Here is a 23,212-nt window from a genome sequence, read left to right on the forward strand (position 1 = left end):
AAAAGGTGATGTTTTACCAACCACTGTTTCACTACACATGTGTAAATATTGGACTGCAGGGTCTTTTTTTGGACATTCTTCTCTTTCTACAGGTAGACATCGTCCTGCTGACATTTTTGCAATGAATTTTAAATTGCAGCTAATGTGACTCCCTGAGGATGAGTTCCAGAAAACATACACAGTGCAGTCTGCAGAACAGCAAGGATCTATTTAAAACTGGTCAAAGCTAGTTAAGCTAGTGTAAAGAATCTAGACACAGTAGTAGAACTAGATGTGGCAAGATTAATTTTCCCAGCTTCTAAGGAGTAACACTGTGAAAGACTAGAAAACACTCCTGAACCTCAGTGCTGTATATGCTTTTCTTTAGTAGGAAAACACTGACACATTTCTATGAAGTACTGTGAGGAGAAGCTGAAAAACCTAAACATGAAAGTGATGACTTAAAAAGAAACACTGCACACCTGCAAGAAGTAAATGAAACAGTTTCACCTACATGAGACTGTCAACAGAAAACATGGCATCCCAGCTGATTTATCCATCAGGGTACAAAACAGTAAGTTTTATATTTAAATGTAGGTCATGTATGCTTGTATTTTTTAAAAAAAAATTCTACTTGCCTTCTTTCTACCTGAAGAAATATTGATCAATCATAAATAACTTCATTCAGATCCCTGAAGAAAGGGACAATTGTAAATTGGTTGCCACTCTTGGCTATACAACTAGGAGATTTGCAAAAAGTATTAACAGATGACATAAGTAGCTTTAATTCAAGTACTCTCATTGGTGGTGTCTTACTCCCTCCATGTCCTGCATCTTTGAAAGAACAGTTACTACGGGTTGGCTTTGATTTTTTTAGAAAGCTCAAGGAGTTCTGGTTTTTATTTTCACATACCAGTAGACCCTTGCAGTATGAACTGGTCACCAAGAAATAGGTACTGTCTGTACAGACAAGAGCACTAAATAACCTCTCAAAAAAACTCTACCAAAAACATAACTGGCAATTTCAACAGTCTGGTTTCATAACTCCATTCCACCCATATTTATCTCTCAGTTCTAGTCCATAAAACATCTGTTTATCCTGTGACAGTCTACTTGCATTAGACTACATTTACAGAAAATAGGGCATTAAAAACCATAAGGAATGTATCCAGTGGCAGGGGGTATCTATGTATTTGTGTTTAGTTACCATCAGTGGTCTTTCTTTAAGTAAACTGATTAAAAAAAAAAACTTCTGGCTTCCACAATATCTCCTAGCAGTTCCACCATTTATCCATATGCTACATGGAAAAGTACTTCCTTTCCATTGCACCTGATCCAATCTTCACCTAAAAACCCACAAAGATGATGATTGTCACACCAGGACAGCTGCTGCCTCTCCTCCTGTACAAAAGGTCATGGGTGGAGAGGCAGGCACCAGCAGACAATGGCTTCAGCACAACCTCAGCATTTCCCCTGGCACACACAATTCCCTCTCCTCCAACAGTGCTGCCATCTTATCTACTGCCCAAAATCTGGAGGGGTGATTACCACACTGAGAACTGAGTAGTGTTAAACAGGCCTCAGAGTAAGGTGAGATGGTTTTAAGAGGAAGGGGTAGAATTTCCCTCCTTCCTCTAAAGCCACACCTGGATAACAACAGCAACTTGAGCTACAGCCTCTCATGATTCTCAGATCCCAGTATGCTGTTCAGCCTCATCCTTCTGCAACTATTTAATGCAACTGTTTTTCAACTTTACAAGATACAATGCATGTAATTTTATTGCATACCAGAAGTACAAATTAACAAAGTGATTCTTCAATGCAAAAACTCACTGTGTTTATGATTTGGTCTGCATACATAACACAGGAGGACAATTACAAACACCTATCAACTTGAAAACTTCTGCTGAACACAAATAAGCCTTTTCCATGTTTTTAACTTCAAACAAGGAAACCTGATAGGGGGAGTCTGACTTATTAAAAATAAGTTGAAAAACACTTTTTACAGATGTTTGAGATATCTGTTGTTGACTGCATGCATTGGTAGAAGAAAGGAGACAGCCACAACAACTAAAGTTAAACCCCATAAAAGCTAACACTGTTTAATTAAGCCAAAAAAGAATTACGACTCTTTGAAGAATAACTACACAGAAATGAAAAGAACACTCTACTCAAAAATCCCACACCTAAACTATTCAGCTGTAAGGAACTGTAACACATGAAAACCTCTTCAATATTTTGACATACTTTGATATCTTTCAGTTATGTTTTGACTTAAGGATTCAGAGGGATTTTATTTAAATAAACTTTCAGATTACATCAAAATAGGAAGAGAGATGATACAGGTGCTAACTCCACTGTATTATATTACTAAATTACATCAACCTTTAAAATAATACTACCTTAGCAGTTAATTATTTCTGCTGATATTTAATGTACACCTTTCAGAAAAACTAAAAGTAGCTGATCTTTTGGCAAGCAGCAACATGGACAATAAAGCCAAATTTATGCTGCTGATTAAAAAGCACTGTGGTGCTGCAACTTCTCAAGATGTCTCTACTTTGTGATGGCAACATCCCCACATTGCCACTGTTAATATCCCAGAGCTCTCAGAACATAACAATTAAACCATGGTTTATGAAACTAGACGCCCTACATTTTCATTAGGACATTCTGGAAGTTTCCTCATCCCAGCTCTCTGACATTTATCAGACAAGTGTAGCAATTACAGTGGTTTCAAAAACATCCCCAACTTCAGATCTATTAAGTCAGTCACTTTAGAAGTTTCAACATATAGAAATACATATCATAAGAATGTATGCTTTCAGTGTACACTTCCAAAAATAATCAGATTACTGTTGGAAAAAGTTTTTCTAACACACCTTTGAGAATTGTTTCAATGAAAACATTCAACACAAGTGCTTCCCCAATACATTTTTCATTTCACTCAAATCCCTCCAGCACTAAAGTCAAGCCTATTAATGTAGTGTTGTCCTTCAGATCAGTTTTCCTATTGCACTGTTTCTTTTACAATGGAGAAATTAACATTTCAAAGTTAAATATTATGATTTCTAGTTGTGCTTTTGACTTCAAAATATCCTTGGAATTATTGTCTCAATGCATTTCAGACTATGCAAGAATCCTGCACCAAAGCTAACCTTGTTCAAGTTCCATTCTGAGCAAAGATCAGTAATGCTGTTAAGCCATACCTAATGGGTTTACAATGCATAATCAAAATAATGTCTCTCCTGTGACTAAGCAGTCACAAGATCAAACTCATTTCACTCAGTTCTCCAAAAGGGACCAACATTAGGTACAACAGTACTCCCTGACTTCAAAGATTTCTACAGCAGCTCATATCCATGCTCATAATATGCCTAAAAGGACGAGCACTTCTCAATCTTCCCAATCTTCAGTGAACTCAAACCAATTAAATTTAAAACATTATAGACAGTTCTTCTATTATAAGCCTCATAACTTAAAAACAATTTTGTATTTTGAGATTATAATAGAATAATTTTCTACAGAAAGTGCAGTAAAAGCACACACAGTCTCATGGAAAATAGCTGCAGATTTACAGAAACCATTAAATGCTTCCTGAACAATGGACAGTCTCCCTTTCAAATCACATCATTCACATGTGTTATAAAATAGTTATGAAACCTTTTCCCAGCTTCCAAATGTCATGAAATCTCACGTTCACTCATTCTTAAGAAATCTCTATCAATTTACCTTGAAATGCACTGTGATGCTCCAAGGAAGGGCTGTATTTGATGCATGGAGATCAAAGAGTAAACCAATTGGGTAATGCCTAAAAATGACAAGATATTCATTTAATATAGAAGCCGTGCATTTAATTCTATGTATCACCAGTATCAACATACCTGCATTTACACACACACACACACAAAATAGCTGTTTGACTCCCACTCTATAGCTTAGAAAAGTTATACAGGCAAGTTTAGATGACTGACAGGCAGAATTAAGTCTGGAATGTACGTGTTCAATATCTAAACCAGTGGTTTCCAAGCTGTGCCCACAAAACACTGCTACTTTTGCAACAGCCTTAAGTGGCCTACAGCTGCTTTGTGGAACCTTCCAAAACAGAACTTCGGGTTAAAAAGCCTCAGACCAGGAAAAGCACACAGGCTTTCAGATGCTAGAGTGTCTGGGGTTCATACCACACTGACCCTTAATATCCTTTCCTTCTTCCATATGTCTGATATAGCAATGCAGAGAATAAGGAGAAGAGTGAAAAAATTACATATCTATAAAAGGCCTGAAAGATGATAGATCAAGATCAACTCTGTATCTTTGCTATCAAATGAAGAAGAATGAAACGGAAGGAAAAAAATTAATTGGAGTTTTGTATTTCAGTGGCATTCTAGATTAAAGGAGTTACACAAAAAAGGTCGCTTCTGACAAATATTCCATTTTGTCTCACAGCTTTCTCTCCTTTAAATTCGTTAGAATATACAGCTCCCAGCCGTATATGGAATGTATATCACACACACAAAACCTCCACAGGCACTGTAAAAAAAAACATTTTTCAGTCTTCTCACACACAGATATTGGCAAGATTTTTGATAAAATGTTTGTTTTTTATTTTTACATTCAATGTACCAAGACCCATTCTCTTATCTTTCAAAAATCATAACCCAAACAGCCTTACTTGCTTTTCATCCTACAAAAAGAGAAACACACACTGAACTGTAAAGTCAGTAGTTTCACTGAACTAATAGGACTGATCTCAGGTCGCAGACCCAAGCACGTACACAAGTTTTGAAAGTCCTGAGAGTACTAACCAAGAGCATTGCTTTAACAGCACCTGTGCCAAGCCACTTTCCAGATCGGTGAAACTCTCACACAACAGTGCTTTAGCACCCTCTACGGGCGAGCCACCCATAAACTAAGACAAATTCACTACAACAGCAAAATAAAACACAAAATACTGCTACAATTCCTGAGCTTACCTGAGAATAAAAAGGATGCATATCCAGATTTATCCTGATTCACTGCTAATGCTCAAGTTTTTACCATGAAGATTTTTTGTCTACTAACTGCCAATCATGTTCTAAACACTAAACAAGGATTCAGCAAGAGTTCCATGAAAGAGTGGTTTTCCAGGTGAGTTAAGTAACAAAAATCAGATTTGATAATGAGATGAACACAAATTTTCAGCATGAACAATGACTTCTAGTTATTTTCAACTTATAAAAGAAAACAGATAACTAAGAAAAAGAAAACCACAACAAAAAACCCATACAAAAGCTCCTGTATCAGGTCTTGTCCTACATCTGTATTTTCTAATCAGTTAAGATTACACAATAAAGTTCATGAAAACAAATTTCTTCAGTAAAATTAAAGCACAGAGTAAAATTTCCGTAAAATCTCAGTAAAATCTCTGTGCTTTGCAGAGTAAATAGATGCCTGATTAAATGATGCTTTGACCTTTTGTCTTCTGCTAATTTATGAACAGGAAGGGTCTAGCATGTCTTCTGCTAATGTATGAACAGGAAGGGTCAAGCACCCATCCAGTTGGTAGTGGAGAGCCACCTTTACAATTACCAGGGCTAGAACACAACCCACACAAAAGGGACAAAAACTCCACTGAAAGCCATGTGCGAGTGCTCATGGAACAGGATGGAAACAAGCTGCAGGTGTCATTCCCCAGCATCTGCTGAAGGAACTACTCCAGCACAGTGGCATCACTCAGGGAGGGCTCCTGAGAAAGGCTGCAGCTCTCCAGGTTTCAAGCTGCCAGGAGAGCCTGGGACCTCTCCTGAGGGTTGGAGCAAGCAGAGGAAATGTCCTTGCCTAGAGGAGGTGCACATCAGTGAGGAGCTATGTCACCAAGCTAAGGAGCTGCAGGAAGTCAGGGGGCTGGGGCTGCACAGCATCAGGGAACACAGAGATTAATGGCATCTTCACAAAGATCTCACAGAGATGAGAATCTGGAGAGAAAAAGTGTCAGCAGTCATTGAAGTGGTCAGTGGGGACTCACAGGGAGTCTGGGAGTACCAGACTTGTGTGAACTCTGGTGATGAGGAATCCATGCAGTGCCAGTAGCACAGAGTGCAGCTGCACAGGGAGCTGCAGGTTGAGCTCTGGGTGATGGGAACCCCAGGCAAGAGGCCAAAGCTGGTGCTGACCCTTTGCACAGGAAAGAGCACAGGGACCTGTGGCCCTGCCAGGTGACTGAACACTCAGGGACACAGCAGGAGCCAATGGCACAGAGGAAAAACCCCACACTATCACACACACACTGTGAGGGAATAAAAGCTCAGGGGTTCCTTGGTTTGGGGTCCCTGCTCAGGGACACCAGCCCAAGCTGTTATTCTGTTGTTACACCTGACTAAGCTCTTTTAAGGATCCAGATGCCTGAGGCTCTGCTGTGAGAGACCAAGGGTTGAGCAGGAAAGGAAACCTTGCCAGGCTGTGTGGGTGTGCAGGGAGCCAAGCGAGGCACCCATCGCTCCCTGGAGCCACCTCTGCAAAGGGGCCTGTCCCAGCTCAGGGGGTCCAAGAGTGTGACTGACTGCCAGAGCAGCTCCCAGATGGACAGACAGAAAAGTTTCCTTAACCTCTGGCCAAGAGAGGGCAAGCCTTCTGCAACCACTGGCCGTGCTTCAGTGTCAGACAAGAGGCTGGAAGTTCTGAGGAAGCATCAGAGCTGTCTGAACAGCACATCCATCCACAGCCAGAGGAAGCAGACATAGCACTATGAGACTCCATCCTACAGGAGAGAGAGCCCCATCTTGAGCCAACTTCACTTGTTAACCTGCAGAGGTTTGCTGCTTGGTAAAAAGTTGCAGATTGGCAAAGTTGTCCTCTGCTTGGATTATTAGTCCTTGCTGTTTACCCACAGGGTACAATGGGCACAAATTTTAAGTGCTGCAACAGAACCTCTGAGAGTATCAAAAGTGACTCAACAAGTTCTAGGGGCAAGGAGGCATCTCCACAATTTTGTCATTAAAGGAGACAAGTTCAGAGAGATGTCTGCAGGTCAGGAGCTGGTTATGCAGCTGGTGCAACAACAAGGACTTGGCTTTTACAGACATAGGATACTCTCTGGGGATAATGGACTGCTAGGGAGAGATGGAATCCACCTAAGTCAGACAGAAGTATCTTTGCCTTAAGGTTGCCCAGCCTGGTGAGAGCTTTAGACCACAAACAACAGAAGTGTAAATAACAACCCACAGATAAATAGAAATTAATGGTCATGGGTGGATAGCAAGTGGTGAAAGGTGATAGCTGCAAGGGAGATGTCAAAGTGATAAAAGAAGGGAGGACAGAGCCCACCACAAGTATCTACAGAAGTGCACATAGCTTGGGAAACAAGCAGGAAAAACCAGAGTTGCACATGCTGTGACATTACTGGGAGAGTGTTGGGCTACCTGAGGTACAGTGAGACAGCTTGCACAACTAGAATACTGCTGTGGAAGGACAGACATAAGCTGCTTAGTAAAGGCAGGCAGGGCAGATGAGGACAGAGGGTTGTCTTCCATGTCAGGGAGTAGATTAGATGTATGGAACTGAATAGGACAGACAACAGGTTGGTTGAGTTCTTGTGGTTCAGGAACAGAGGAGGCACTAGTAAGGGCAACAGATCATGCAATCTAGGTGAGAAAATCGATAAAGTTTTCTTTAAACAATTTAGTAAGTGTCTACATCATAGATCCTGGCTCCTGTTAATCTCTCACATCTTCTGGAAAAGCAACACATCTTGACAAGTAGTCAAGATTTCTTGACACAGACGCTGGATAAACCAGATAACCCAAAGCGAAATCTGTTAATTATCTGTTAAGACAAAAGAGTTGTGATAACCAGTGGCAGCTTTAGCTGCAGTGACCATGAAATGTCAGAGTTAAAAGTCCTGGAGAAAGGACAGTAAGCCAAATACAGACTTATGACTTAACTTTTCATTTCCTCCTGGTGCCCCTACACAGTTCAGGCTCAGCCCTATCAGATGCATTACTGGACCTTCAGTCCTTCACCTGCAGCCAGAGCACTGAACCTATGCTGTACTTAGAGAAATGCAGGTGCAGAAGGAACATTCCTCCTGTTGCAAAAAGTCAAACTTCCAGCTCTTCCAAATTCTAGGAGACTGTTTTCTAATCCAGTAATCACAGTCTCTGACTGCACCTCCTTCACTGTAGTTGCAGGTTTAATCTCCTGTAGCTGCAGGAGGGTCTAAGGTTTCATCCATTTCCTTCTGTAGTCTCTAATGCTGCACAGTCTGACAATCTCTTCCTGAAACGCCTTACCTTGGTGACAGAGACCCTCCTCCACCTCCTGCAGGTAAAGAATCTATCTTCCCCTGTCCCAACACCCTCAGCAGGACAAAGAACCCAGACCCATGTAACTCCAGGCCTGGAGGGCTTCCTTCTCCCCTAAGAACTTGACCCAAGCACTGCAGAACCTGAAGTACAAACTATGTTTCAGACTTCCTCCAAAATCTCACTGGAAAATGGAAGAGCTGCATCTGAACAGATATAGACTCCATCCCAACTAGGTATGAAACTGCAGACTAGAAGCAATAAGACCTCACAGTGCAAAGTAAATAATTAGAATAAACAATACTATTAACAAGTTTTATTTGATTCTGAATGCACAAGTCATAGCTTAAAAGACTAAACATTAATGCCTCCTATTCTTTCTCTACCAATTACTAGTTCAATCTAATTCTCAGTTCTGGTGTTTGGTAATCCCATAAAGAGCTGAAGCTTCTTCTGGAGAAGACCCATTCTCCTAAAATACTGGTTTACAAATAGCACTTTCCTTAGAAAAGCAGTTCCACTGAAATCAGTGGAGCTGTCCCTGGCAGAATAGGCTTTGTTTTTCTGCAAGATGAGAGCCTTAATTAGCAGATCATCATTACACTATTTAGTTACTTAGAATTACCAGCTACATCTTCAGTCTATACCTATATTGGACAGTTTTGGGTTTTTTTATTCTACTTCAAATATCATGGTATTTGAAAACTTACAGAAAATATGAATCTATTTGTGGTTGAAGTACAAAGCCTCTCTCTCCTTTCTTGTTACAACTTCAGTGAAAACAAGTTTTCTTCCAATATTTACCTGGGATTATGAACACACTGGGATAAATGTGGTACCTTGCTGTTTATTTAGGTAGTATCCATGACTCACATTACTGTGGCACATAAGACACCATTTCTTGTTATATCCCACATAATTTATTTAGATGTCTAAAGATGGTTTTGTCAGCCAGTTAAAATAAAAGCTTAAAGAGATTGTTTTTATGGGTTTCTCTTTACATATTGTCAAGGTTTACATTAGGTTGGTCTCAAAGAAACAAAAGACTATAAAAGATCTACTGCCTCACCAAATCTACAGGCACTCCATGATGTGATGCTAATCACAGGACAATCCAGGTCCAGTAAAATTAAAAAAATCACTAGTTTGATTTCCTATGATGAAACAAGAAATAAAAAGAGATAAAAATCTCTTAATCATTCAAAATACTAAATACCTTCTAGATGGCTGATGCTGTCTATATAAAACTAGGAAACACTGCAACTCTCAAAATACTTTCTTTAAAACTCCTTAACAGCAAAAGAAGTAGAAAACCTGATGAAAAGTATTTATGAAAATTAATTAAATGAAACAATATCAGTCTAAGTCCCTAACCTCTCACCAAAAAAACCCAACAAACTAAAAACCCAAAAAAGATCATTTTAATAGACTACAGGACAAAATAAAAACAGAATCAACAGCAATTATTTCAGTAAGCTTGAACTAACTGAATTCAACAAATCCTTGAAGATCAATATTAGATGTTTACAGTGCAAGCACATATCACACCAGTGAACAGTGAAGGCCACTCATGTTTTATTACCAAGATGCATAAAAGCTGTTTGCATTCAGATTCCAAAATTATTACTTCCTATCTGTGTTATTAGACATCTTTAGATAGGTGAAATATGTTAAAGGAAGATTTATTTGGTAATTCTACAGCAAGCAATGGTAAAGCCTAACCCACAAGTATTCTGAATTATGGTAACAATGAGAACAAAACCAGTAAGGGCAGCACAACACCTCTGTCTTATGCATACATTAAAAATTCAAGCGGAATAATAAAAAATATGTTCAACACTAAACCTTTTGTTTTTCCCCAAAAACATGCATTTCTTACCCTCCTCCTCTATTGTTATCTTTGAAGCCCAAGGGAGTGATTACTTTAGGAAAACTACTGACACTGTGCTAAACCTGGGAACTCTCTACATGATGAAGTGCATAAAGTACAAAGTTCAATAAACTCACCATTTCAGTGGTGTACCTTCGTATTCAAACCATATTTCACTAACTTCCTCCTGTCTCATAACTTTCTGAAAGTGCTTCTTCACTTTGTCTGTTACCAGTGTCAAGTAGCTTATCCTTGGCAAAAGCAACTGAAAAAAAAATTATAGAAGGTTTAAGTGTAAATAAAATACACTAAACTAGTAAAAATCTGTAACCAGTATGCATTTTCATAACCAAAATTCAGTTAGCATTCTTTTCTTCCCCTTTTTAAGGTGAAACAGTTTACTTTTTAATGGTCAATGGAAGGCTATAAAGTGATGTACACAGAAGATGCAGAATAGTAGTATCCAATATGTTAACACCAAAAAAAGTAAAAAATTAAGTTCTTGATTCTTTCGGTGGGGTGGGGGCAGAACAGTGGACTTCAATTTCTGATTTTCTGTATTTAAATAATGAAGTTTTAAACCTTTTTATATGAACACATAAAAAGAGATTATAACTTCTAATTGAAAAGAATGAGAATGTGTATTAGCTATTATTCAAAATGAAAATTCCTACACAAGGAAAAATAAAATAAAGCCAATGAAAACTAGATATTAAGGGCTTGGTTTCCAAGTGTTTTGTATTTCTAATAGCTGTCAATTTCCATTTTCTTTGCACTGGGTTTGCCATTTCAACCTATTAGTCAAGACTGCTATTCTTCTACTATTTAACCTTCACCCAGGAACTAAAATCAGAAAGAAAACTAAATATTTTATTAGTTGAAACAAGCTTCATCATATACTATCTTCTTGTCTCAAGTGTATACTACCCAAATCAGAATGTTGTGCTATTTTTATTTGCAACATCTTCCCTATCATCTCTTTTTTTAAAGCCTTATGCCCAGGAGTGGTTAAGCACTCAGTACCAATCAGTGAATTGACTGATGACTGTGTGGCACATGGACTAGAGATAAATCAATCCCTAAGAATTAACAAACAGTGCTTTTCAGTATTCAGTAACCTTCCTATAAAATATCAATTCGCTTTAGACCAAACATTTTAAATTAATAGTATCCATCCTGTGAAGTTCTGCTTCATAATTATTAATAAAATAGATGGGCCTAAGGTATATATAGATTATAGTTTGCATGTTTAGAGAAACATTTCTTTTCCAGTGTTCCTCATAATCAGTGCTGCTTCTGAAAGTATTTTCTTTATAGTATATGAATAATGCCAGGCCTCAGTGAATGCCTGTGGTACAGACATCCTAAATCATGTAAGGATATATTCTGACAAAACACTTGGTCTCTGCTGTAACATTCTTCCAGAATTTCTCCAATAACTAGACCACACTTTGATATATAAATCAGATAATAATTTGGCCCTGATAATACAATTTGTAAATACCCAATTCATAAAGAAGTATAGAGAGTACATCAAGTATCTGGAAGAACAGATTCATCTTTTTGATAATGCTGCATTAGGTTACATCTGTGACACAGGTAAATTTCACAATTTTATAAAATTACATAAGGCCCAGTCTCACCCCTATCACAGTGATCATGTCAGTTAACACTCCATTTTTCATGTACCATATGGTTCTCTTTTTCCAACTGCTGCTTTTATTATCATCATCACATTATTTCTACCATGTTTCATAGGAGCAATGCAATCAAAACACAGCCTTCATTTTTAAAAGGCAAACAAACTCAATAAATTCAATGAAGTTATGTACACATTCAAGTAAGAATTGTTTGGTACTTTAATGACAGAAGCTTATCCTTTATTTACCTAATTCCACATATCTTCACTGATTGCTCTTGAGACAATACAGTCCAGGCTATACCAATCAATCCCACATATTTTTGGTAATAATTTAATGTAATTTCTGCATGATATGTACAGTTAAATTAATGCTGGTGTACTTTGAGAAGACTTACTAGGACTCTTACAAAAGACAATTTTCAGCATGTTGCATGTAGTACAGCCATGCTGGAATTGATAAATATATTAAAGCATTATTTATTGCAACAGTGTTTCACATAACCCTTCAGATTGCATAATTTCCTCCATAAAATACTCTGCTTCAGTTTATATTGTGAAAGAACAACCCAGTTTTACTTCAACAAAATTAGAGAACGCAGACAATAACCAAACAGCTTTCAACTGAATTTAACAGAACTTGGCCAGCACTCCCAAAAGGCTTCAACAAAAACTGTACAACTGTACAAAACCCAACAGTTAATCAGATTAACAGGAATTACCTGCTTTTCAGAGATGCTGAACATTTGTAGAGCCTACTGAACTCTGTTTGGTCTCTCCCCATTCTTTTACCGTGATATAGTTATCCCCTTCCCTTGATATAGTTACCCCCCTATAGGATAAATGAAAGGATCCAATTCTACCACTTTTCTAGCTTTAATTTATCTAGCTTTTATTAGTCTTAGAGATTTACCAGTACACTAAATCTGTTAAGTGAGATCTTTAAGAGCAGTTTAAACACATTTTCACCTTCTTACCCCTTTTAATATCCGTTCTCCACCCACTGAAAAATACCAGGTCATGGGTTCCCTTCATTAAATTAAGAAAAGTAAATCTCCAAATTCATCACTAAGCAGAATAAATCCCAACAGCCATTCCTAAATGTTATGCCCAAAAACTACACAAATCTAAACACCTTCCTTTTGAATAGTATGTATTGCTACAGTATTTAATCACAATAACCAGGAATGTTTTCTTATTAACCAGGAGGTTAAATGAATAACAAAGAACTCCTAATGCCTAAGTAAATGCCTGCAATACAACTTTGTGGAAAGAGTGTCTCTCCAGGTATATCCACAGCATGCAGTATTTTTACATACAAAGCGCTAAAATAGAAAAATTATAGATTTAACAAGAACTGGACTGGTCTGATCACTAAAAAGTCAAGGGAGATGAAACAAAACATCCTATCTTGAAATGGCTTCATGTTGCTCTCTCCTACAGATATCTTAACAAAATAATACTTTTGACACCAAGCAAGCTAAAGAGTGGTCCTGTTAAAGACTAGTCCCTGGGGCAGAGCATCATTCTAAAACTGTATCCTGCTGTAATTTTGTTCTTGATACATCTGGCAAGTCTCAGCCAATGAATCTCTGCTTCCTGTATACTTCTTTCATCCTTTTCTTTTTAACTGTTGCTTGCAGAAACAGGCAAACATCATATAATTTTAAAATGAAATGCATAACAATTTTAGGATGAGAAAAAAACAAGATAAATCAGCAACCAAAGTAGATCAAGCAAATTGTTCCTAAATGTGCTGCCACTCAAAACATAACCATCTGTCTGAAACACTCCAAAGAAAATTGATGTATCCATTCCAGCATAACTGCAGAAACCTACCCTACATGACTACATTAAGACACAGGACAATGTTTTACTGGAGTTGCCCAGTCTTTATGTCACCACTCTTTCCAAAAGACACACAAGTTAATTTTAAATTACTTGTCCTACCCCTGTGCAGTGCCAGAAGGTGATACACACAATTCCAACTGCTGTGCTGCACTAACCCATCTGACAGACAGGGCTCTCCTGTCACACCACTCACAAAAACCAAAATCCATCCCACAGACTCAGAGTTGTTTTTCTAACTCCTCACCCCCCAAGTCTATGTCATCCTTCATCTTCATAAAGAAAATTCCTCAGAGCAGAATCCTTTATCCTCTCTCAGCTTAATGATGCCAGTATTCCCTTCCCATGCAGTCTTTCCATTCATGAAAGGCAGTCTGGAATAAAGAAGTTGTATCAATACTAACAAGTAAGAGGAGCCATGTAAAGCTGAAGAGCTGATGTCAAGGGCTGGAAATGTTAACTACCTGTGCTTTTCTACTTTACCCACAATTTTACTTTGATTTAGCTCAAGTTTGCTCCCACACACCAAATGTCCATTAGCAACTGAAGTCCATCTCCTCCTTACACTTCACATGAATATAATTCAACCCATGGGCTGACTGCTCTGTGATACCAACCTGGGCACAGAAGTGGGAAGGATGAAGACTTATTTCAAACACACTCCCAATCTGAACAAAAACATTAATGCAAACACACTCTGAAACTATCAGAACTATACCATGACTTAAAACCCTGATTGCTATTCTGCCTGATACTATTATAAATCCTTGGTCCCTCATAAGACACAAAGCTGTATTATCAGCCCTAACATGAACTGAAAAATTAAGAAGCTAAAATTTTAGAACTGTCATCCTGAGTAACCACATTTTGCAGAAAGAAAAAATTAAGCATTGAGAATTTTGTGCACACTTTAAATGGAGTAAATAAAAGAAATCCTATGACCTTAAAACCATTTCCTTGACTTAGAAAGCTGGCCACACCACAAGGATAACATGGTTTCATGCTTTCCAAGCCAATGTTAAACAGATCAAGGCTTCTAAGGCTCTAAACTTAAACCCATAACTTTCAAGTAGCTCTTACACAAAGTGTGCAAACATATTTTAACTCATATGTATAATTTAAAGTCTCAGACTTTTAGGTTAGATGTATTTGGCAATAGGTCAATAAATATGAAGTGCAGTGCTTATCTTTCAGCAGTGATGAAACTAAAATATACAAAGATGAGCACTATTACTGCTGAACAAAAAGCACCAATAGTTTATTAGGTTTCAAAACAACACATGCAAATGAGAAACTGATGACCCAAAGATGTTACTGAACACAGAAAAAAGAGATCCATCCAGTGTGGAATGGGATATGATAAGGCTTAAGAATTTCAGAATCCCATAAAAATTAAAAGTTCAATATTTCCCTCCCATATACTCGTTACATTTCAAATTTGCATTTCACTAAATCAGCTAACATTCTTTCTCAATTACATGTCTATTAGGTGCTGAAAGAATGAAAACTGATGAGAACACTATAAATAAATACATCATTATAGAAGACATTTCCATGTTATAACTCAAATACATCCATCATCCCTTTTTTATATTCAGCCAGCAATCCTGTTCAGGCAGTGTTCTCTATAGCCATTACAGTTGCTTTTCTTATTTCTTTAAAGTCCAGCAGTCTGGACTTTAAAGCAAAAAAAATGAGCAGAGGTCATCGACAGAGCCAGTGTTTGTTGCAGTTTGTGTTACACAGGTGACCAACCTTAAGCATTGAGATTTCATAAGTCTGACTTAATTATTTCTGCATTAACAGAAGTTCTCTCCCTTTAACTGCTCATTATCCAAGAACATACAAACTCACATCCAGCCTCCTCCTTTACTTAGTCACTCACTGACTTCTTAAGAATTTTTTCAAAGATCTTAATGACCTGTGATAAGTTTCTCTCACTAGTGACACAACTTGCTGTGAAGAAAGATGAAGTCACACAGCATGGCTATATGTTTACTGTCAGAAGCTTCTAGGAATAAGAAGAAAAGAAGTGGGTTTTTTTCACAATATGTAGTAGTACACATGAAGAGAATGAAGGAAACAAACATAACCATGGCCTTGGACTATTTGTGACTACCTTTGTCATACTCACATAGTAGGGGTCAGCTTCCCTTTCAGTTATCTCATCCTGATACAGAGTGAAGCAGGTCGGTATTCGCCCAAACCACACATCTCGAAGTACATCTTTGTCATCTGTCATTCTTCCAATGGACAGTGAAGCACATGTAGATCAATTTGTTTCTTCAGCTACAAATGTAACCCATTCCCCCCACAGAGAAAACAAGTCAAGACGACTGCAAATAAAACACATCTTGCTAAAGGTTCTCCCATAACTACGTTCCTGCAGGCTGACCAACGCTGTCACAGAGGCATTAAATGCATCGCTTGGCACAAAGAACGGGATGAATTAAGTTCCCAGCTACAAACGCATGGTGGATAAGGAGTGAAACATAAATGAGCATTTCCTAAGGCTGCATCACGCCCCAGCCGCAGAGCCAAAGGTCCCTTCCCGGTACCCCGCGAGGCCGCGGTGCGGGGGCAGAGCCCGGGGCCGCGCACGGACACCGAAACGAGCCGGGCTCTCCGCCGGGGGCGGCACCGGCCCGGGGGTCACCGAGGCCGCAGGACGGGCCCCGGCATCGCCGAGCGCCGCGCTGCGACCCGGCGCCCTCCGGAGCCCGGACAGGCCCCGCGGGGTCGGTCTGTCTGTCTGTCTGTCTGTCTGTCTGTCGGTCCGTCTGTCGACCTCCCTCCCTCTCTCCCTCCCTGCCGGCAGCCGGCCGAGGTGAATCAGCGGCGCTCCCGCCCCACGGGGCCGGACCAGGCAGCGCCGCGGCGGCCGCGCCAGGCGCGCTGTCCCGGGCAGCGGCCGGGCCTGGAGCGGCCCCGGGCGAGCGGGCAGTCCCGCCGTGCCGTGCCGTGCCGTGCCGTGCAGGCCGGGCCGTTACCTCTGTCGCGACCGGCGACACCGCCCGCCCGCGCGCGGGGCAGGAACTGAGCGGCGGCCGCGCCCCCGCCGCCGCCACGCCCCCGCGCACGCGCCGCCCGCCGCGGGGCTTCCGCCCGGCCCGCGCGCCCGCCCCCGCCGGCGCCGGAAGCAGGAAGCGGCGGGGCGGGGCCAGGGGCGGGGGCGGGGCCTGGGGGCGGGGCCGGGGGCGGGGCCGGGGCCTGTGGGAGGGCTGGAGCCGGGAGCCGCTCCCAGAGCCGCTCCCGGAACCGCTCCCAGAGCCGCTTCCCGGCCGCTCCCGGAACCGGCCTCGCAGCCCTTCCGAGAGCGCTGTTGGTGCGGCAGCGCTGGCGGCGGAGAGCCGCAGAGCCGCGGGGCCGCAGCCGTACCGGACCCGGCCATGGGCCCCCTTCTGAGGCATCGGCGGGGCCGCTCAGCCGCTGGACCGCGTGTTGGAGGATTTTGAGCGCTTAATCTCTCTGTTTTCTCTTACCCGATTGTTCTTTTTCTGCTTCCCCAAGGAAGTAATCATAGCACCGGGGCTCCCGGAGTTCAAGGAGCGCTTGGACAATGCTGTCAGGCACATGGTGGGACTTTATGGGGTCTCTGTGCAGGACCAGGAGTTGGGACTCGATGGGTCCCTTCAAAACCAGAATATTCTGTGACTTTTCCTGTGGTAGAATTTTACCCACCGTAGTGGATGGAGCCAGTCTAGAGGAGGCCACAAATTTGCTAAGAGGACTGGAGCCCCTCCCCTACAAAGACAAGCTGAGAAAGGTGGGGCTGGAGAAGAGAAGGTTCTGTGGAGAGCTCATGGCGACCTTTCAGAATCTGAAAGGCGACAGGGAAACCAGAAAGGCTCTCTGGGTCAGGAACTGTGGTGACAGGACAAGGAGGAATGGGGACAAACTGAAAGATGGGGTGACGCTGTTGAGTCAGGGATGGAATGAGTGACTCTAGTCATCAGAAGGTGAAATAGAATCGGTTTCTTAGGAAGAAGTTGTGACTTTTATAGTCTGATTTGATAAGCTGATACTTGATTGATCTTAAAGTGAAAATTTCTCATACTATTGGTGAACTATGAATAGCACACTTTGGAGAATTATATCTATAAACAATGGTTACCGAAAGAAAGTTAATAATTGTTTGAATTCTTTCTTCTAAGCTTCTGACAGCTTTTACACAGCTTCCTAGGATTTTCTTGGGAGAACTATGCTTCTCTCTGTTTAGAGGATATGTGATTCCACAATGGGAAATTTATTTAAGGTATTAGGAAGAAATCTCTTACTGTGAGGGTAGTGAGGCACTAGAGTAGGTTGCTCAGGGAGGCTGTGGGTGTCCCAGCCTGGCAGTGTTCAATGCCAGGTTGGATAAGGCTTTGATCAGCCTTGTCCAGTGGGAGGTGTCCTTGCCCATGGCAGGGCAGATTTGGATTAGATAATATTTAAAATCCCTTCCAGTCCTTCATATTCTACACTTCAGTGATTTTATACCATGGTCACATGAGGAGTACCTGTTGCCACCAGTGGCACCTCTTGCCTACCAAAGCATCCTTCTGGATTGGTTTTTATCAGCTCAGTAGATGCAAGTCCACAGTGAATTCCACCTGTGCACTTCAAAGAACATCTCCCACAATTCTGTCGCTCTGCAAATCCCCGTCTCAACGTCCTACAACTGCAGGAGTGCAGGGGAAGATCAACACTGGTGGCGGGGAACATCATAACTCCCAAGGAAGATGTGTATCCTGTTGTGCTACACACTAGCAGTTGTCAAGGCTGGGTTGTTCCGTGGTGTGAAAAACGCCAATCACTTGTTTTTACAATTTTTAAAAGTTTAATAGTAATAAAATGATTATAAAAATAGTAATACAATTAGAATAATAATAATTTGGACAATTTGAATTAGGACAATATGAGACAACAAATGCAAAGAGTTATGGATGTCCAGGTACCTTTTTCTGGGCAGCATGAGCCCAAAAGAGGACACACATTAACAAAGGATTAACCCTTAATAAGCCTGTTGCATATTCATACACTTCATACATGATGCATAAATTCCATTCAAATACAGGATTCTCTCTGGTCATCGTCAATTTCTTCCTCCAAATCCTAACAGCACCTTCTAGGTGGGAAGAAGTTAATTTCTTCTGATAAGAGGGCAATAAATTCTTTTTCTCTGAAAGATTTAGGTGTCCTGTGGCTGCTATCTGCGAGTCCTTTCTTTAAAAAAAGTATCTCACATAGCATTGTTTCTATTTTAACAATTTTTATAATCTAAAACTATATTTAACACAGTACTTAAGAGAATTAATACAGCATTACTTTCTAACACAACGCATATAATATTCATTTTAATATTTGCGAAAAGCCAGTCATAAAATACATGCATTTTTCACACTTTGTACCACTTGCTGTTGGCGAAGCGTTCAACAGCAGCGAGCGAACATCTCAGAGCGGGTGTTTGATGAGAGCTGGCACAGGGCGCTTTTAGAGGAGGCGCGGGCGGCAGTTCCAGCAGTGCCGCGTTCTGGCCGTGCTGCCTTGTGGCCACCAGGTGTCGTGCAGTGGCCACGGCTGCTCGGGGAGTCTTCAGGAATTCGGGAACTAGCTCCAGTTATCACAGACTTGCGGTGGGGTTTACCCAAAGACTGGCATTTTAATAAGTTTGTGTGTTGCTGAGCCAACAGTATGATTTGTGGAAACTGTAGTATCTTTTCAGTTGTCTGAAAGATTAGAAAAGTCTGAAAGGCTCATTTTAATTTTTTCCCAGTTTAAATGAGATCATCATGATAACATCTTTTTGATAAAACATAATATTCCAAACATGAGGCCTAATAAAAAATGATCTGTTTTGCTACTGCTCTATAGGCAAAAAGTTAAGCTGTGGCACTTCTGTGATTTGGGACATACACAAGGAAGCTTTCCTTGCCTTTTCTCTCAATTTTTCTGTGACACATGGATTTAAAAAGGAGGTAAACTGCTGTAAACCTGGAGAAAACTTAGTATTTGGTATGGCCTGCCCCAAGGACAGGGAAAGAAGGCACAGAGAACCTGTGATATTGCAAGGGCTTTATGCTCCGAAGTGACCAGTTCCTTCACACTCCTGAATATGGGCAGCTGCACTCACCTTGCATGTGTTGGGCATGATGGTGGAAGGGGAGAGGTTCCTCCAGAAGTATTCTCTGTGCACTCACGACAGTTTTAACTAGTGTGGATGGGGTGGAAATTACTGTCTTGCAAACCTGGAATGGCAGGAGGCATGCACAGAACTGATCCCGCAATTACAGAGACATCCAACCCACAAGCATGGCACATTTACTGAAGGCTTCTCTGTGTGTTTCTGCAAGGAACCCCCTTAATGCTGTTAGAGGTCTGCTGAAAGCAGTCTCAGGAGGGTGCTGTGAGATGCCAGCACCATTGGAAAAACAAACAGAAATCCCTGACCAAACAGACAAAAAAAGAACAAGATTTTTACAAAGATTTTTCCTCATTACGTGATTTGCAAGCTTTCAGAAAGCTTTGCACATAGGGATATCCCTACAGGAAATCAAGAACTACAGGGTTACTCTTTGCCCTTTCCTCCTATGAACTCCTCAGAGGTCTCCTATAGAAAAGGGTGGGTTTGGTAGGATGTGTAGGCTGAAGGGTTTGATTGATCATCGTAGCAGCACCATGAAAGGTAATGCCAGGTCATTTATTTTCTCACAGCCAGGGAGGAGTCTGCAAGCTATTATCAGTGACCCTGTTAGGATGTGACTCCTTGATGCTGCCTGTGCTCACCTCCTGAGGTCTGTCCTCAACCCCACTACTGCAGTTCTTGAAGCACAACGTTAGCCTGCTAGACTGTGCAATCAGCATTCTGTTGATTACTTACAGTGACTACCAAGCAGATTAAACATTTACTTTTGCATGTTTCTCTTGTGTATAATATAAGGAACATAGGCACCTGACTCAGGCATATGGATTCCACTTCATAGGCTGAAAACTGAACTCCATCGAGCACCCAAGTCTTTTGCTGGATCTAGATACAAGAATAGAACTCAGTCAAGTTATAAAGTGAGAAAACTTGCTACTTAAATTATCTTCCCATTTAAACATTGTGCTGGTGTAATTACCAGCCACAGATACAGCAAGGTACGTTGTCCATGTGAGATTTTGAAGACAATAATTCTGTAGGTGAATGAGGCTCTGCTACTGAGACAAAGTTGGTTGTAGATAAACACATGAGATATAATGTGACTACTGAACAAATAAACTAAACCTGAAGTGAATGCTAGCTTTGCTGTTATTATGACTATAAATAAAGTATCCAAATCTAATATTAAAAATAACTGCTAGGATGTAATGTCAAAATAAGCACAATAAAAAGAGAATTACCTCTTTGACATACTGTTTTCCACATTGCTATCTAATGCTTTAAGTTGCACTGTCACTCGGCACAGTGGACTGGTCTAAATTGGAAGGGGAAGAGCTCAACAAACATATTTCCAATTCCAAAGATCCTCAAGCAGTATTCCCTCATTTTAAATGTCATCATCAGACAACACACAGTGAGTCATTGCCTAATGGCAGCTGAATCAAAATACCTGTTATTGAGTGCACATGGAATGTGAAGATGCTTGTAACGAACAAGATTATAATTAAAGATGCATTAGTTCTAATAAAAATAAGATAAATGGAACAGATGGTTTACATATTTGTGGGCAGTTATGTTTTTGTGTAATGGTAGTGCAGATGAAGATTTGTAAGCACAATCAGTGTATAATTTACATTGGAAGGGACCTCTGGAGTTCTTCCCTGACATCCAGGCCAGCATCCCTTCTCAAAGTGGGAGTAACTACAAAGTTAGAACATACTGGTAAAGGCAAATCATGCCACCATTTGATTGCTGTAAAGTGACCTGAAATAAAACATGAAATACTATTTCCCTCTTCATTTTGCTGGAAGTGGGATTACTGATATTCATTGCTTTGATGACATGGAAAGGTGCTTTTATAGAATTGATATTTTATGTCACCTAACATACCACAAAGTAAGAATAGTTTGTAAGTATATAATGTATATACTTATGCAAGTTATACATAAATGGATGTATAACAAATACCCTTGGCAGGTGGAGAAAATATTCCATTTATTCAGTCCGGCTCCACTTCTGTAAAACCCAGACTCCATTAAATCATTGACAAAACACACAGATATGTGAAACTTTACCTGTTCCAGTGTTGTTTTATTAGCAAATGATCAGCAATCACTATTGCTGTTTTCCCTTCAGTTCCCTAACTGTTTTCTCTAGAAAGCAAAACACACTTTAATTTTCTAGCTATTGTCTTTTGAGTGTGTAAACAAAACCAGATTGTGAGAATCATTAATATACACCTTTTAATATGCAACAGTGACTTAGAGTCAAATGAAACTCATAAAGCTGCTATTTATATCTAGCTAAATAGTTCATGGTTGCCTACTCCCAGTGAAGAGTTAATTTGATTAATTACATGAAAAGCTGATTCATTCACCTGACAACTTCCCGGAAATATTACAAGATGGCACTTAATGTTTTCCAGATACAATTTTAATTTATAAATTTGTGAAAGCAAAAAAAAAAAAAATCACTCCTATCTGGATGTAATTCTCCTTTCATACTCTCCTCACTTACTAATATTTGTCTTCTATAACAGCAAATGTATTTGTAAATATTCTAGACTGGTTTTAAATTCTTTCTTGTCTAAATAACTGAGGTATGCTGACAACTGTCCTAGCTTTCCCTAAGAGTTATTAACTCTTTTTTACTTTGCTGATTTCATGGAATCACAGAATTATTTGCACTGGAAAGGGACCTTGAAAATAATCTAGTTCCAACCCCCATTTCCTATTTTAGTTCAAAATTAAAATTCCTAAATCATATTTCAGACTATCAAAAAATCTTTTACTGCTAAACCAAGTGACTGGACATTAGGAAATCCTAGTTCTAGGTCTGCCACTTAATACTTACCTTGAACAAAATTTCTTGGTTTTGCTACTTCATTGTAAATTCATGAAGACATCTTGGTCTTAGTGAGGAGGAAGGGAAATACCACCTTTTAAAATTTCACAGTATGTACATGTGGAGATTTCTTATGAACATAGATCAGATCATAAGCTTTCTTTTTTAATATATTGAAAATGCCAACAGCCACTTAGCCCATTGTTCACATTTTTACCCTTCCGCATGGTAACCAAGTAATACCTATTCTGTCAAGTATTCTCTCTTATCATAGAGGGGAATTCAAAAGGTGGTAGGATGATGATTCCTGACACATCTGGTTTTTCTGTTGGGAATACTAATTAACAAAAAGATTAATGGCTTTGTTAGTACTATCTCAGTATGGGACAGGTTTGGCTCCGTCTATGTTTGCTACATAAATTTAGTCATTTATGACCGAGGATCAGTACTAACTTAGTGCTGAATCACAGCACAGCCAGAAAGTAACACAAAAGTAGAAGGAAGATAGTACAATAATCCTGTGCTATTTGGAAAATGGAACAGCCTTTAGGTTGTTTACTTTTAGGCAAGAAGAGGTTTCACCAATAACCTACCTTGTTAATACAATTGAAATGTCAACTGCTGAGACA

The 23,212-nt window shown here is 40.1% G+C and overlaps 1 protein-coding gene across 2 annotated transcripts in view; it reads right to left on the reverse strand.

Annotated features, from left to right (window-relative positions):
• The window catches only part of ATG5 (autophagy related 5), a 73,559-nt gene extending 56,876 nt beyond the window's left edge, over nucleotides 1-16,683 (reverse strand). For both annotated transcript variants that reach the window (XM_063153097.1, XM_063153098.1), the window contains exons 1-4: nucleotides 16,606-16,683; nucleotides 15,750-15,904; nucleotides 10,266-10,393; nucleotides 3,712-3,790 (exon numbers count right to left, since the gene is read on the reverse strand). In XM_063153097.1, coding sequence (XP_063009167.1) covers nucleotides 3,712-3,790; nucleotides 10,266-10,393; nucleotides 15,750-15,857 — 315 coding nt within the window. In that variant the 5' untranslated portion in view covers nucleotides 15,858-15,904; nucleotides 16,606-16,683. The remainder of the gene's footprint in view (nucleotides 1-3,711; nucleotides 3,791-10,265; nucleotides 10,394-15,749; nucleotides 15,905-16,605) is intronic.
• Nucleotides 16,684-23,212: the final 6,529 nt, after the last annotated feature.

The sequence above is a fragment of the Melospiza melodia genome, chromosome 3, assembly GCF_035770615.1.
Source record: "Melospiza melodia melodia isolate bMelMel2 chromosome 3, bMelMel2.pri, whole genome shotgun sequence".
Classification (NCBI taxonomy): domain Eukaryota; kingdom Metazoa; phylum Chordata; class Aves; order Passeriformes; family Passerellidae; genus Melospiza; species Melospiza melodia.